General features: G+C 43.9%; 1 protein-coding gene across 8 annotated transcripts in view; it reads left to right on the top strand.

Moving 5' to 3' along the window:
- Positions 1 to 12,107, top strand: part of UNC93A (unc-93 homolog A) — a 37,911-nt gene extending 25,804 nt beyond the window's left edge. For all 8 annotated transcript variants that reach the window (XM_089777336.1, XM_089777334.1, XM_089777339.1 and 5 more), the window contains 3 exons: positions 3,757 to 3,892; positions 6,051 to 6,182; positions 11,547 to 12,107. In XM_089777336.1, the coding sequence (XP_089633462.1) occupies positions 3,757 to 3,892; positions 6,051 to 6,182; positions 11,547 to 11,812 (534 nt within the window). In that variant the 3' untranslated portion in view covers positions 11,813 to 12,107. The remainder of the gene's footprint in view (positions 1 to 3,756; positions 3,893 to 6,050; positions 6,183 to 11,546) is intronic.
- The last annotated feature ends 4,845 nt before the right edge of the window (positions 12,108 to 16,952 follow it).

The raw sequence follows: 16,952 nt of genomic DNA, 5'->3' as shown, positions 1-16,952 counted from the left end.
AATTAAAATGTTATTAATTGTTTTTTAAGTATTGCATATTCATTTGATTCTAGTTTTGTTTAAGACTGTTAAACTAATAGATCTATTAAGTTGTTTAAAATTCTATCAAATATTTATTTTCTATTTCTAAAATCAATGATGGTTTTAGAAAGACAGGAGTCAGTGCTATTACAGGAGGCAGCATAAAAATTGGAACAAAAGTTAGGAACTTCTAAAATGGGATTTGCAAATAAAGGACACTAAGCCATTTCTGATTAGCTCACCCTGTGTTCTGGAGCAGGTCCAAAAAAAAACCAAAACAAAACAAAACAAAACAAAAAAATCACTACGGATTAGAATTACCTGGTCTGGTACCCTTGGGACCTGACTGGTTCCGAACTAAGGATGTTAAAATGTGATTATCTGGCTAAGTGTATAGTTGATTTAAATGCCTCTCTGATAGAGGCAGCAAGGGGTGGGTGGGAAGCGACTAGTTGAGTTGACTATCTGATAAGTATACTTATCATACAGTCGACTAGTTGCTTTCATCCCTATTCCAAACAAGGGAATTTGCCAGACTAGGGCAGTTCCCCAGCCCACTGCTGGGCTGTTCCTGGCTTGGCTGGCTGCTGGGCTGCCATGGCCCCAGCCTACCTACTGGGCAGCTGCAGCCCCAACTCCCTTGCTGGGCTAGTGTGTCCCCAGCTCTGCTGCAAGGTTGCTGCCAGCTCTGCCAGGCTCCCAGCCCAGCAGTGCTCCCAGGTGCCAGCTCTCCTGCTGCATGACTCCCAGCCATTGGGGGTCTCTGGCCCAGCAACACTTAAGGTCGTGTCGGACCGTGGACGTTGCCACACCAGAGAGTCCTGGTTTAAGGAGATGCAGAGTATGTCTACACTACAGAGGGTTTTTTTCGGAAAAAACAACTGTTTTTCCAAAAAAAAATTCAATTATGTGCACACTGCAATCTCATTCTTCTGCAAGAAAAATCGAAAAAAAGAGGGATTTTTCTGGCATTGGTAAACCTCTTTCTATGAGGAAGAAGACTTTCCAAAAGAGTTCTTTCAGAAAAAGGCACGTGTGGACAGGGAAGAGGGAGTTCTTTTGAAAGACGAGGAAAAAGGAAAAAGCACAGGTGCCCTGGTGGCCACTCCATCCATAGCAATCAGAGTTTAAATGTGAGATAACATCCACATTGAATGGACACTACCTTTTGAAAAAGCAGATTGCTTTTTTGATGCGCTTTGGTAGTGTGGATGCTCTCTTTTGGAAGAAGTTTTTTGGAAGATCTCTTCCAGAAAAGCTTCTTCCGAATGAAGCCTGCAGTCTAGACATAACCACAATCTGTAGTTCCAATACAAGTTTTATCTTCAAGATTATCATACTGCCTTGTCATTCGTCAGGTTTACCTTTGTCCTGGCTCATGTTTTGTCTGAGGCACTAATATAGTAAGTTTCAGAAGACTCCAGATCTTCTCCGGGTATACCACTCCACCCTTATTTTTGAGCTGCTGCTGGCAGCAGTGCTACCTTCAAAGCTGGATGCCTAGTCTGCATCCACCGCTCTCCAGCCACCCAGCTCTGAAGGCAGAGTGGAAAGCAGTGGCTGCTTCCCTGGCACCCAACTCTGAAGGCCATACTGCCCTCAGCAACAGAGCAGAAGTAAGGGTTGCATGGCACCATGCACAACCAGAGAGACAGGATGTCACCATTACTAATTTTTGAAGGGATCAAGTGACATCCAATAGCCACGTAGGAGAATGTTTTTATAGGTAAGATTCATTCCCTTTTGGGGGATGCATAATGTTCTTTTATGGAGACTAGAACTCAAATCCAAATCTCAGCCAGAGAACAGTAGAGAGTTCTTTAACCCACTGTGTAGCAAGAAGGTCTGGTGACCAGAGGACCTAGTGGTCAGATCATGGTCTTACAGTTTATTGATCTAGTCTTCCTGTCAGTAGCCTCAGTCACCTCCTTATGCTTCAGTTGCTCCCCCCACATGTTGTCACTAGAAACAAAAAGGGAAGGGAGCGAGATTGGGGGACTTGGTCCTACCCACTCCACCAGGTCCAACCCAGAGCAGTAGGGTTTCTCTCAAAGTGTCCAACTTACTCTTGTAGCGTAGACAACCTATTTCAAAATAAATTATTTTGGAATAATAACTCCCAAAATAACCATTTCAGAATAGCCTGTCCACACTACTAGGAAGCCTAAAAATTAGTCCAAGAAAGTCTTCCGTAATGTGGACACACTGCCTTGATTTAGAGTAGTAGGAAGCACTGGGGAGTAATTACTTTGAATGGCCCTGGGGAGGACCTATTTCGAAATAGCAGCAGTGGACCATCCACCCTCCCGCGATTTCAAAATAACTATTTTGCAATAGGCATTATTCCTCATGAAATGAGGTTTTATTATTCTGGAATAAGAAGCCTGTTGTTTTTAAATAATGGGCTTGCTGTGTGGATATTCACCTTGTTATTTAAAAATAACACGAGTTATTCCGAAATAACACTATAGCATAGATGTGCCCTTAGTTACTGAATTACCCCACATGACATAACCCCAGGTCACTTCGTAGCAGTCTGGACCTCCTCAGTTTGAAACATGGTCACTGGTTTAGCAGACTCTCCTCACTCTCAATGCTTTATGTAGTTCATTCAATTGTTCCTCCACTGAGACCATGCTTTGCACCTCTTAAAGGGCAGGCCAGTATTGCTGTACTCCCTGCCCTGGTTCAGAGTGGAGCCTGTAGACCCCATCACATATTACTCTGAGGGCTGATCTCAGGGGTAAATAGGACTCCAAATGCAGCTCCTGTTCCTTTAAAAGAAATGCTATGGCTGTGGTGCAGTTCTCATTGGGAACTGGGATAGGAATGCTGCTGGAGGCCTGGTATTCCAGAGACTTGACAGCAGAGCCACATAACTGTGCTTTATTGATCATGTCTACACTCTATGAATAGTCACCAAATCTGAGAATCAGACCTTCAGGCCATGTCTACAGTAAGAAGCTATTTCCAAATTACTAAATTCAACTTAACTCCCGATTTAACACATTTGAACTAGCATGTCCACACTATGGGGAAGCCTTGAAGTTAATCTGAGGCAGGCTCCCTTAACGTAGACATGCTACCTTGGACTTAGAGCCCCAAGCAGCACTGGGGAGTAATTCGTTCAAATTACTCTGGTGGGTTATGTATGTCTACACAGCCGGGTGAAAGTTGAATTAAGTTACGCAACTTCAGCCATGTATAGCTGAAGACAAAATAGCTTAATTTGGCTTTTGATGCTGTCTACGCACCAGGAAGTCAAAAGAAGAGCACTCTTCCTTCAACTTCCCTTAATCCTCATGAAATGAGGGTTACAGGAGTCAGAGTCAGAAGTCCTTAAGCTAGACATTATTTTGAAAAAAAGGCTTATAGTGTAGACATACACTATGGTATTTTGGATTAATGTCAGGTACTCCAAAATAATGCTGCTGTGTAGATGTAACCAGGAGTAGCTATTTAGAAATAGCAGCATTGATGCGTCCACATTACCGCTATTTTGAAATGACTATTTTGGAATTAGCATAATTCCTGATGAAAAGCAGGAGTACAGATTTTGAATTCTGCAGCCCATTATTTTGCAATGTGTGTGGATGCTCCTCTTATAAATTCAACCTGGTGGTGTGTGTTATTTTGAAATAAATTCCTAGTGTAGACCGGGGTGCAGAGTTCATCCACAAAGGCCAGCTGTAGTCTGTGAATAGTAATGCCATGTGTCTGTTCTCTTCTCTTTAGTCTTATGTGACTTGTGCCCTGGGGATACATTATGTTGGTTATGTGATGATCTCCTTTTCAGTTACAAATTCACTCTGCTCTCTGCTCTTCGGAAAGATTTCTCAGTTTACTGGCAGAAAAGCCCTATTTGCATTAGGTAAGTAAAAAGTGCTTGGAGAATCAATTGTCTCATTTGGTAAGAAAAATCCTGTGTTCTCTTCCCAGACCATGGGAAGGGGGCATTACGCTCTAGGCTACCAGTTAGAACAAGATATACCAAGAGACAACTTCCTTTATGAGAAGGCCTGGGAATGAAAGAAGTCACAGTTAATGGAATGACTTGAATATACAGCTTGACTCTGTTCCATATCTTTGTACTCCTGCCAAGCTGAGCTCACCCTGCTTTTGGTGATACAATATACTCTCAGGCTGAGTAGTTAGTTCTTTAGAGTTAATGTAACCAATGCTAGATTGTCGCATTGCTGGTCCAAATCCTGATCCACATGAAGTCAATTGCAATACTGTTATTTGCTTCAGTACAATCTGAACTTACTAATAGATCTGTCAGGGCCAAACACCTTGCTTACTTATAGTTAAAAACCCAGTGAGTAATGAGCTACCATGTTAGCTTGGGTCCTGGGGAAGAGTAAAAGTGCTGCATATGGACAAGAAGTGTGTAAGGGTACTATGAGAAGAGACTTATGTGATAGATCTGTTTAAGGGCGCTTTCCAGTAGACATTACGAAAAAGTCTGTCCCAATAAATATTTTACCAAGACCAAAAAATAGAGGAAAGTGTTTCATTTGCAGCTTTGTATCTGAAAATGAGATTCCAGTGACATTTGAAGAAAGTTTATTACACTGAATTGTCCTGAATTCCCTTTATTAATAGAAACCACATTGCTTGATTCCATGTGCATTGCCCTAGAAATTTTTCCTAAGGTAATTTTAAATTTAGAGCTTCAGGGGGTAGCCGAGTTAGTCTGTTACAGAAAAAAAAAAAAAAAAAAAAGGTCTGGTAGCACTTTATAGACTAACAAAACATATAGATGGTATCATGAGCTTTCGTGGGCACAGCCCATTTCTTCAGCTGACTGGAGTTATGAGTAGGGGATATGAAAACTAGAAAGAAATAAACTGCAGGTTCTAAGTGTTCAGCTTTCCCCATATATATTTTTGCTCTTTATTTATCCTTCTACATGATTTATTTTAGCTTAAGGACAACAAAGAAATTATAGTCTTTAAAAGGGTTGATTCAAAGCCACTGTCCACCCCTCTGTCTCCTGACTTCAGTGAAGCAGAGCTGTGAATAAGGACCTTGGAGAGTGAGAGCAAAATGCAGGGACTCACTAACTATGGGTGGCACTGGGGGTGACACTTTCCATGAGGGAGGCTAGGTCCCCATCCCGCCTCATCCACCTGCAGCCCTACTACTCTCACTCCATCTCCAGTCTCTACCCACTTGGCCTTCCTCCTCACCCTCCCCACTCACTGTAAGACTCCTCTGCCAACCTCCTCAGCCTCCAGCCCCATGAGACGGGTCTGAGGAGGGACATGGTGAGTCATGGGGACCTCCAGAGTTCATGTATGTGGAACAGAGGAAGACTCATCAGGCAGAGAGGGGCCTCAGGGAAGGGGCTGAACAGGAAGTGGAAGAGGTAGGGTCACCACAGCCCTTGTGTCCATCAGCGAGTCTCTAGTAGTGGCAGCAGGTGTGGCTTAGCCTCCCCTTGTTCTTTATACCCATCACCCATGTCACTAACATTCTCAATCTATGCAGAAAGACAAAATACCAGCTGCCCCTACAATGGGCAGCCTAGGTAAGCCTAATAGTCTCTTGCAGCCTTAAAACCCCCAAAATCTATATTTAAAGGATAGCATATGGAAAATGGAATCCTAATGTAATGTATGTGTCTACTGGTATATAACTGAAAGGTTGCTGCATTCTAAGTTTTCTGGGGTTCTCTGTGCCTACTCAGTGACTTGGCTATTTCCACTGATAGTTCTTCATTTATGGGTTAACATCAACATTAGCTCAGAATTCCTCTGTTTAGTGCATGCACTGGGATGATTATATGAAACCAGGCCTGTATCAAAGCTTTCCATTGTACAGTATTAATTGATGACCAAGGGAGTACTGCAGTGAAACTTTAAACTGATGAGTACAAATGTCAGAGCCTTCCTGATTCACTGACCTTATTTTATTCAATAGTGTTTGAAGACAGTTTCCAGTAGACTCTGGAACATTGTATGTCTAATGGATTTCCAGTTTATACTGGTAATTACATTTTCTCCTCCTCTCTCCTAAACATACAGCCTCGATTACAAACCTTGCCTGCATAATACCACTACTGCTATGGAAACCTCACCCAAACCAACTTGCTGTATTCTTCATATTCCCTGCTTTGTGGGGCTTCGCTGATGCTATCTGGCAAACACAGACCAATGGTAAGTCCCAGTGACAGCTCACTGAGATCGAGTATTCTGTATGCTTTTATTTATATATATAGCCTGTTTTACTGAGCATGGACAGAAGCCCCAGTATAAAACTCATCACCATGTTTTAAGGAAATAGGCTTGCCCTCCTTTCTGTCAGAAAAATGAGGGCATGTGTTTAGGAATAAGAAACTAATTAAAATGCTTATTAGCTTGGCTTTAGTCAGGATGGAGGGAGGGGACATTCTGGAACAAAGTAATGGATGATCACAATAAATCTTTGAAATCCTCAAAAAATTCCAGAAAGAAAAAAAATCATTGCAGACATGACCTGTTGTATATACTGACATCTGAGAAACAAAGGATGCAAATGTTCTCAAACCTCTAAATAAATATTAATACATTTCAGAGTCACACTCTGCTGAGAATAAAGAAGTTCTTCCTTTTTAAAGACTGGGGGACACACAATTTAGAGATTTAAAAAAAACAGAATAAATCAAGAAAAAAAAGTCATGGATCTGGTGGCTTGAGGGACAGACTTTGAATATGTAAAGTCTAACAACTGCCAACCTTAGCCTTCCTAACTGAATATCCTAACCTGGGTGGAGAAGACTTTCCATAGCCTGCCACAAGCAAGACACAAAGGGCATAAACACCCATCACGAGAATCCCTCTGGACAAGTTCATGTGCCTGCCCTCTCTGTTTGTCCTTGCTTTGGGATAAAGTGCTGTCCTAGGCCTCCCTCCCTGGTGACAATAGCTTCCCTTCTTGGGCCTTCTGGCTGCAACTCTCCAGCTCAGCTACTAGACTTCAGTGCCCCCTCTGGAGTGCCTCAATATCCAGACCACTTCCTCCTAATGGCTAATGAGGTGTGGGGGGAACCTGGGCCCACCCTCTACTCCAGAGCCCAGCCTACAAACCTTGCAGACAGCCTCCAGTTTGCTTTATCCCTTTAATTATGTCATACAGCTTCTTTAAGTCCCTGAGCCACTTGCCCACAGCCTCACCCTCACCCTTACCTCAGGGCCTTGTCCCAACAACCAGCTCAGAGTTTCTTCTTGCTCTCCCCAGCATCTAGCAACACTGCCCAGTCCAGGGGTCTGTAGCTTCATTCATTCATTCATTGTCTGTTTGTCCGTCTCACTCCTACAGCACCAGCAAGGAACTGAATTCCCTTGAGCCCTGCAGTGCTTCTTATACTAGGCTACTGAGCTCTGATTGGATCCTACACAGCCATTTTAGGTAGCTTGGAGAACCCTCTCCACTGCCCTTTTCTGGTGTGGTTGGGCAATGAAATCTCCAGCAGGGGGTTCAAATGATCTGGTACAGCCCATTGCTAGTGCTCCTTGTTTCTTTTCTCTCCATTTCCCTTTTTTTTTTTTTTTTTTTTTGCCAACTGTAATTATAATTCAGATCCAGCTGTTAACATAGGGGAGTGAGAGGTGGGACTACCTCTCACCCACTGTGGAAGCCCCACCTCTCAAAAGGAGTCTGAACAGTACAGGGCAGCCCCCCCACTTGCACAGGGAGCTGATGAAGCTGTCAACCCCAACACCTTTACACAGATTTGAACCTAAGACCACTGGAGCTCTACAGTTTGAGCTATAAAGCCAGCTGGTGGTCAGCTTAGGCTGTAGAGCTCACTCATTCTTAACTCTTGCTGTAAGTGGTCTAAGTGCCACTACATGGGACAGCGAACCACATCCCATAGGTGTGTGGGTTACACACACACCAGGCTACAGGCCCACACTTTTTCTCTGATGCCAGGCCACATTCTTCTCCTGCTACAAACACAGGCCTAAATCACACTTGCTGAGGTAAGTCTGAAATCAATATGAGGCCCATTCTCTTCAGCTTGCCTTTCCCAAGCTCCTTCCCTAGGTCACTTAACCATACAGCAGGTTTTGTTTTATCCCCAGGGTCTCCTTTTAGTGAGGAACAGGTCCTGTGTTTTATCCTGCTTCCCTCTTTCCCAGCAAGTCTGCAACTTGTTCCTTCTGGAGAGCACATCCTTCAGAATGCCTGGCTCTAGAGGGGCTATGGCCCAATGACAGGAGGCTTGATTTGCATCTCCCTTAAAAGTGGCTGCACATCCTTACAGCAGAAAGAAAGAAAAAAAAGGAGAGAAGCACCCAACATCATAGAAGGAAACTGAGGAGGGATGGCAGTTCTTAATCACAGAGTAGTCACTGACAACTAGGGTTACCAGATGTCTTAAAAAAAAATGCCAGATACACTTGATCTCAGATGTGAGGAGAGCGAGGCTGGCCATGAGGGGGACCGGCCGTGGGAAGCAGGGCTGGTGGGGGTCGGGGGCAGTGGGGCTGGCCGGGGAAGATCTGGTGGGGGGGAGGACAGACCGGCGGGAAGCAGGGCTGGCGGGGCAGGTGCGGGCAGCAGAGCTGGCCAGGGGAGATCGGGGGGGGGGGGGTACCAGTCGGTGGGAAGCAGGGGTGGCTAGGAGGGGGTCTGGGAGAGTGGAGATGGCCGGCGGGAAGGGGGAGAACTGGCCAGTGGGAATCAGGGCTGACTGGGAAGGGGTCGGGGGCAGCGGGGCACAAACGAAGCACAAACGAGACAGGACCCGGGGATTCCATCCCCCCTGGCCCCCCTCTTCTCCCCTGCCCCAGCATAGCATGTCTACCAGCCAGGAAGTTCACAATTACGTACTGATACTCCTAATAAAAATAAAACTTACCTAATTAGAAAATACCGGACATTTTATATGTCCGGTATTTTCTCAATTTGTTTCCCAGACAGAACCCTCAAATACCGGACTGTCCGGTTCAAAACTGAACACCTGGCAACCCTACTGACAACTGATGGTTCTTCATATTGGCATAGAGTGGGGCTTCCCAACCTATGGGTCAGGACCCAAATATGGGTCGCCATTACATTTCAAAAGGGTCGCCAAGTGTCTCCCCAGATGGCTCTGCCCTCCCTCCTCCCCCAGTTTTTGAATTGCCTTGGGTCACCAAATCTTCCTGAATTGTCAAAATGGGTCCCCATCTGGAAAAAGTTGGGAACTGCTGGCATAGAGTGAGCATTTGTGGTTAGTGAGCCTTGTGGTGCAGTGGCATGGTTACTCACTGTTATGGGTTGTTCCCATAACATTACACCTTCATGGAGAGATGCAATGTTATTACATCATAATGCTGCATCACACCATGGTACCGCCATATATGTCTGCTCAGGAGCCCTGTTTGGGCCTGATTCTCTTCTTACCTGCATCAGTTTACACTGGTATAACACCATGGCCTTCACTGGAGTTGCTCCTGATTTACAGCAGTGTGAGTCAAGAGGCATGCCTTTTACATGAATAGTTTAAAGACAAATCTTGCATTTCTTACTCTGGCAAGCCCCCACTGAAGTCTATTTGGATTAAAAGCAAAATAAAACCACCAGGTTCGGGCTTATGAGATAGTCAGAGAAGATTTACTTTGCCCTGGTATGGATAGGCATGCTAATATTGATCAAGGGTTCCCCCTATAGGATATTAATTAGAACTGAATAAATCCTATCACCTGTTTCCTTATACAAATGTATTCTAACATTTTTGGGTGGCTGAGTGGTTATGTGTTTCCCAAGATATTTTGACTGGAATCTGTACTATACCCTCTCATATCTAAACTGAACAGGCTGTGATATCTATGCTGCCACAGTGCTTCCTGCTAATAATTGCAGTTCTTCAATAACAATTGTATAGCACAGGACAACAAAGTAGAGGGCAGCAAAATAAAATTCTTGCCAGCCTCGCATGCCTCTTCAGAAAGGATATGAATCAGTCTGGAAAGCTGATAGAACAGCAGCTCACATTATTTTCAACAGCCCGGGTTTGTGCCCACCCCCGCTTATGAAGGGTGGAAAGGAGTGAAGGGAAATACTTGAAAAATAAGGTTGGGGCTTATGCTCCTAAAAGTAAAGGGCTATTTCTGCAGCTGGGATCAGGCAACGCCCCAAGGAAGCACAGTGCTCACTTCTCCATTCTCCCTTCACCAGTCTCATGTTCCTGTGTGACTTATGCCTAGATATTAGCATATGTACAACCCAGAAGTTAGAGTAATAGGGCCACAAAGTCCCAGATCCTCAGAGCTATCCAGGCCACTTACTTCCATCAGTCTATCACACTTATGTACCTAATTACCTTTAAGGATCTGGTTGGGGGGGGCATAGGAGGTGACTGCCTCAGGGCCCAATGATACAAAAAGGCCTGGAGCTGTCAGTCACTGGGGTGGTGGCCAGAATCTCAGGCCCTTTAAACTGCTGCTGGAGTGCCACTCTGGGCAGCACTGAGGGCTGCCTGGGGGAGGTGTGGTGCTCTCCAGGCAGTTTGCCAAAAGTCCCATCCCTTCCAGGAACACAGAGCAGCGCCCCCCTCCCACCCACCCACCCAACTCCTTGCCTAGGGACCCGGCAAGGCTGTCAGCCCCACTGCCTTAGGCATCACCATGCTGAGTGTTGCAACATTTAACTTTCAGGAGCCTAGAAAATAATTGGAATCCACCAATTCTGAGTTAGGCATTTAGGCTCCCTATACAATGAATGGGGAGAGACAGGTGCCTGAGAATGAGAGCCACAAAAAACAGCATTCTAGGAGGACCTAAACTAATCAATGGAAGCTGCCAATTAGGGGGATGAGTCCTAAATCCTGCCCCTCTGATGGAGGTAGGCGCTAAGGTCTGCTGGCGACAAAACCCATTAAACCATCCCAAACAAACAAGAAATAAACCTCCTAAAAACAAACTCTTTATTCTCAGAAATGGTATTATATTAGCAAATGTTGTTTATACTAATTCTCACTTCCTTAATCCAGGAATCAATCATTTTCACCCAAGTAAAACCTCTTTTGATAATTAACTACAAAGCATTGAAGCAAGGTCTCTTGTTAATAAAACATCATTACTTTTACAAAATGTAGTATAGGACATTTATTTGTACACTGTGAGGAACTATTAGATCATTAATACTAACCTACACTGATCCAGGTTAATGAGCTATACACTTGGTAATGTTGATCCTAATTTTGATGCATTAGCCTTGATTTCTCACCATGTTTGTTCACTTACTCACTAATTTGTAAAATCCAGTAAGTGTCCCCTTGTAACTTCTATGAATTAGTAAGGTTCTACTGCTCAGATTATGATACTGTCCCCTTTATACCGGTAAACATCTCTCATAGCTTGCCCTGACATTTTGAGAGCAACTTCAACAGTTATATTTTTATGACACTATGGGTTATAATTTGCATGACAAGCTTGCATTCTCCTGTGACTTGACCTTTACAGGGAAGGAAATATAGCTCCGGTTGGAGGAAATATAGAATATGCCATGTGTTCAGACTTACCATCAAAAAGATCATCTCTCTTTCTTTGCAGCACTCTATGGTGTTTTATTTGAGAAGCACAAAGAGGCAGCCTTTGCTAATTATCGACTCTGGGAGTCATTGGGATTTGTCATAGCCTTTGGATATAGCACCTTCTTACATGTTTACATCAAACTGTACATCGTGCTGGCTGTACTGGTGGTGGCCATGGTGATGTATGGGGTAGTTGAATACCAGGAAGCAAAGGACTTGCCTAGGACACGTACCACTGTAAAGGTGGAAATAACAGGATCTGCAGCCCAGCAAACAAGCCTGTAACCTGATCGGATCAAAGAGATGTACACAAAGAATGCTGGTCAGTTCAGCACAACTGATTTCTTTAAGGGATCTTCAGAGTGTTCAATCAGATTTTAGAAGAATATGAAGTAACTGCTTTCTGAGTCAGTCCAATATAAAGAAATCGGAATACATCTCTATTCCTACTTCTGTTTTAAAAAAAGAAGATTGTCTGATATTGCCATGTCTCTCAAACTCTTACTAATACTGACCAATTATATTTTTAATTGTATTGGATGTTTTTATGAAGAAATGTTTATTAAACATAACAAAGGACCCTTGTATCCTATAGAATAATTTTTGTATCTGCGTTTTACAGAGGGTTCAAAAGGCTCTGATGCAGTCGTGCAAAATGTCTAAGCCGCACCCTTCAATTCCCGTTGAAGTCAATGGGTATAGAGAATGCTCAGCCTTTCTCGGGGAGCACTCATCATTTAATCTTATTTATAGCTACCATATAACAACATCTATTCCCATGGACACAAACTTAAATCATTGCAGTTCCCTGTTACCTAGTTTTAATACAAGGCTTTGCCATTGCTTGTAACTTGTATAAAATACAGCCAGGTGTAAGCATTTCTGAGGTCATATTATTCCCATCCTCCCTTTGCTTGCTTGCTTGTTTATTTTACACTTGCTGTCTATAACCACAGAACTTGTAGTTGGCCTGGTTGGTCTTTAAAATCTTAATGGTGTATGTGATAGGGTGTGGTCACAGAAGTCCCCATGAGATTGTTCCCCAATGTGCTGATCATGCCACTGACGCCCACTTTCTTGTTCTCTGGAGCTCCCCACAACCTGTCCTGCTGGGCCAGATCCTCTGGTTTCCCCCAGATAAGGCACAGGGTTGTGGTTACTACCACCCTGCAGAGCAATGCAGACACTGAACCACTTCAGCTCTAGGAGGATGCAATTCTAGGACAGAGCACCCGGGAAACAAATCCTCGGATAGAACCAAAAATATCCAAACAACTCCATCTTTCCCTGTATAAACAGTAGGATCTAAGTTGTTGCAGGTGAAAACAGACAGATCAAAGTAAGTTACTAAAATGAAAAGAAAATGCAATAGTTAGTTCTAAAAGACTTATTTCAAGCAGATTCTTAACAGAAAGAGCTGTTCTTCTTTCAGGCATAATTTTCAAGTCAGAGACAAACTTTTACTCTGACTTGAATTTCCAGTTCTTTTTGTATCCTTTTAGAGTGTGCCATACCATTCCCCTGGTCAGCCAAAAACAAAGGGCTGATAGCTTCCCATTGCTTAAATAGATTCTCCCTCAGGGTTGTAATCTTTTGTTTCATATCCGCCCTTTCCCGGAAAATTATCAGGTTAAAAAATGGATCCTAGTACCAGGTGGTATGGTCACATGTTTTCCTAGGACCAACCACCTTCAGACTTAAAGAACAAACAAGGTTATTTGGAAGTTGTTAAGTCGATCACCAAGTTGTTAAGGCTTGTGGGGAGGGAGGGAAGGATTACCAATAATGGCTCTCATAGCACATTTAAAACTATAAACTGTCTCATACTTCATATTTCTAACTTCACATACAAGAATGATACATGCACCAAAATAGGATATACAGATCCAGCAGACTGTAACATTACAATTGACAAGTTACATGAGGTATTATGTCCAAAGCATCTCCAGGTAATGCATATTTAGATTCATAAGCCAATTTTCATAAAATTGGGCGGGGGAGGAGGGTACCCTCACAATGTAGGCCCTGGCTCTACAGTATTAAGAATTCTATTTGCACTCCGTAATATCAATTCAGAGATTCCACTATGTCTTAGAACTGCCGACTCTCATGTCTTTGCCACTGTGATTCATGCATCCTGGTACGCATGCCTTCCTACTGTCCCTTTCTTCATCTCCTCCCTCGCAATTTTAAAACAACCTTCATTCAAAATGTTGGCTATTGACATTTCTAAAAAAATCACAGCCATAGTTACCTTCTCGCTTCTATTATGTACTATGCAGGGTTTCCCCAACCCCATTTCATTTTTGTTTGAAGTTTTATTATAATATTGGGTTATTCTGTGCTATTGTGAAATGACTGAACTATATCCCCAGCACCTTGGCAGGGGGTACTGTCCAAAATCAATTATTATTATGACTAGCAGTAACAGCAGCAGGACTGTAATAATCCTTTTTGTCAAGCAAACAAAAGTAAGAAAAGAAAAGTGGAAGATAATGACTGCCAACTGCCAGGCTTAGCACCCTACCTGGAAACAAATGACATTGTAAGTTAAATTGTGTTTCTCCATGAAAGCTAACATTTCAGACTAATCAGCTCAATTATTAACTATGACAAGAGAGTGAGCCTTTTGGCTAAGATTGTGGGTAAACATGCTCTCAGAGCGCGACCTGCGGAAAGGTAGGGGTCGGGTCAGTAGGCTGTATTGGCGTCATAACGGTTCCCAAGTCAGTACCCTGACATACGCGGGGCGTTTCGCCTGACTGCCCAACGCTCGGCCCTTGCCTGGAAGCCTCGCATATGCTCCAGATCAATTAACTATGACAAGAGAGTGAGGCTTAATGAAATAAAAATAAATGTGGATGTAATAAGAAGATAGAAAGAAATAATCAGATTAATATGAGGAAGTATTCCTTTTTTACAATTATTTTCTCAGACCACTTTCCTTCTTCAAATAGTATTTTCTAGTACCGGGATTCCTATCCAAAGTTCATCCTGGCTTCTTCTAGCATTTAATATCATACATATCTTTGCCTTCTAGTTTATAATTAAGTAGAATTCATTGTGTCTATCAACAACAATCAAGCACCTTTACAGATCCGCTTCTCTAAAAACAATGAGTAGCCCTGTAGCATCTTAGAAACTAACTAAAATATATATCTTATCATGAGCAGTGGTAGGCAAAACCCACTTCATCCAATGAATTCATGTATTCATCTGATGAAGTGGTTTTTACCCATGAAAAAGCTCATGGTAATTTATATATACTAGTCAATTAGCCCCTCGTAAGACAGGATTTTCAGGTCTCTCCTCCACGTCGGTCTTCTCTCCTGAGCCTCCGGTCTCTCTCTCTCTCTTTCTCTCCTCCTCCTCCTGCCTCTCTCTCTCTGTCTCTGTCTCTGTCTTTCTCATCTCCTCCCCCTCCTGCCTCTCACTTGGGAGACTGCGGAGCCCAAATGGCCTTTTGGGCTCCGCACTCCCCGTGCTGTATGGCGAGCGTGGAGCCCAAAAGGTCACTTTCACCACTGACTCCCACGCGGTGGCCTGGCTGAGCGGCGCAGAAGTCAGCTGAGCGCCACAGCAGGAGGCGAAGGAGGGCGAGGTGGTGATGTTCACGGCCAGGGCGTGGGGCCTGGAGCCACTGTCACACTGCACATCACCGCCCCACCCCCTTCGCCTCTCGCCATGGCGCTCGGCTGACTTCTGCACCGCTCAGCTGGGCCGCCATGGGGGAGCAAGTGGCGCAAGCAGCCGTTTGGGCCCCGCACTACCCATGCAGCACGGGCCGCCCAGAGGGAACAGCCAGCATTTCAGCAACAGTGCCGCCCAGAAGGAACAGCCAGCATTTCAGCAACAGCGCTGCCCAGAAGGGACAGCCGGCATTTCAGCGTTACAGATTCAGACACTGGGCTACAATATATATGATGTTAGTCTCAAAGGTGCCACATGCCAATCATTTTTTAAAGTGACAGAGTAACTCGGCTCCCTTCCTGATGGTTCTGTCAGTTGTGGAAGAAGGCTTGTCATTAATCTCTCTGTTTGCGTTTGTTATATATGTGACTAAACTATCATAGCAGTGGAATCCTCAGGAACATTCACCATACATTTAGTGAACTCATGACTTTCAAAAATATCTAGATTATTTCCTGACTCCTTTACTCCTGACTCCTGTACCATTCTGTTGCATATTCTTAACACATTTTACTTCCCCAAAATACAGAATCTTTATTTCATCTTCAGTTCACCCTCTATGTATCACTCACTGCCACCTACACAAAGAATAAAAGGGTCTGAGTTTTAAAGGCTGACACCCAACATCCAGGGCAGTCTGATCTGTTTCAATGAATCACTTTATCATCATTATTTATTTGTATCAGTGTAGCATAAGATTGCCAATTTTCCTGACTGGACACCATCTGTGGCAAGAGTATCCTGTACATCTGGTTGGGAAAGAGGGCAACCCTAGCTAGCCCTGAGGGGCCTTAGTCATAGACTAGGACTCCATTGTGCTAAGCACTGTATAACATGGAACAAAACGATGGTCCCAGCCCCTAAAGAGTTTGCATCTTGTAGTTGAATTACAGAATTCTGTGTAAGTAGTAGTGTCAGCAGTGGGGCCAAAAGCCTGGCCAGGCCTCTGGAGAAGTCGGGGAGAGGGGCCTGTCCATGCCCTGGAAGAGGCGGAGTCTCAGGCAGAAGGGGTGAGGATGGGGGCTAGGCAGCCTTCAGCACTGCCTGGAAAGCACTGCCCATAGCAGCCAGGAGCTCCAGGCCCTTTTGTATCACTGGGCCCCAAGGCAGTTGCCTCCTTATCCCCGCCCCCACACAGGGCCTATTAGTTGTTGTGCAACATTCCTTGGGACCACACTCCTCAGCCAGTCGCAAAGATGGTACTGACCAGCACTCTTTCACCTCTTTGGCTATACAATATTGAGAACTCAGCATTAGTAACTTAAGGGGATAATCATGGTGAATGGAAAAAATTAACTTTTTTTTCCTCCCCTGGCCAGCACCTTTTCATCTGCTCACATTCATTCTGATCAGGTTGACTTCCCTTCTCTCACTGTTTTTTCCCTGCAGGTTCACTTTTCTTAAAAGGAACTTTCTCTTTAAAAGGAAGAGTTCTTCCCAACATTAGGCTACTGCCAGAAGATCCATTGTTAAAAAGTGACAATTTTGTGCAGCCAAACCCTCAGACAGATCTGTTTCAAGCACTTAAATCTGTATGCAGGTGCTAACACATACTCCATTTTGCATGCAAAGAGCTTGCATGCCATTTTAGTGCCCTTATTTGTGTGTATGCAATTTTGCATCTGTTGATACAGCAGGATTTTTACAGTCACTTCCTCTTCTTCCTCCCAAAACTATATAGATATTTTTCATGCCACAGGCTATGTCTAGACTGCAGGCTTCTTTCAGAAGAAGC

The sequence above is a fragment of the Pelodiscus sinensis genome, chromosome 3 (assembly GCF_052426305.1).
Source record: "Pelodiscus sinensis isolate ZL-2025 chromosome 3, ASM5242630v1, whole genome shotgun sequence".
Lineage (NCBI taxonomy): Eukaryota > Metazoa > Chordata > Testudines > Trionychidae > Pelodiscus > Pelodiscus sinensis.
This window is presented reverse-complemented; position numbering and strand designations above follow the sequence as displayed.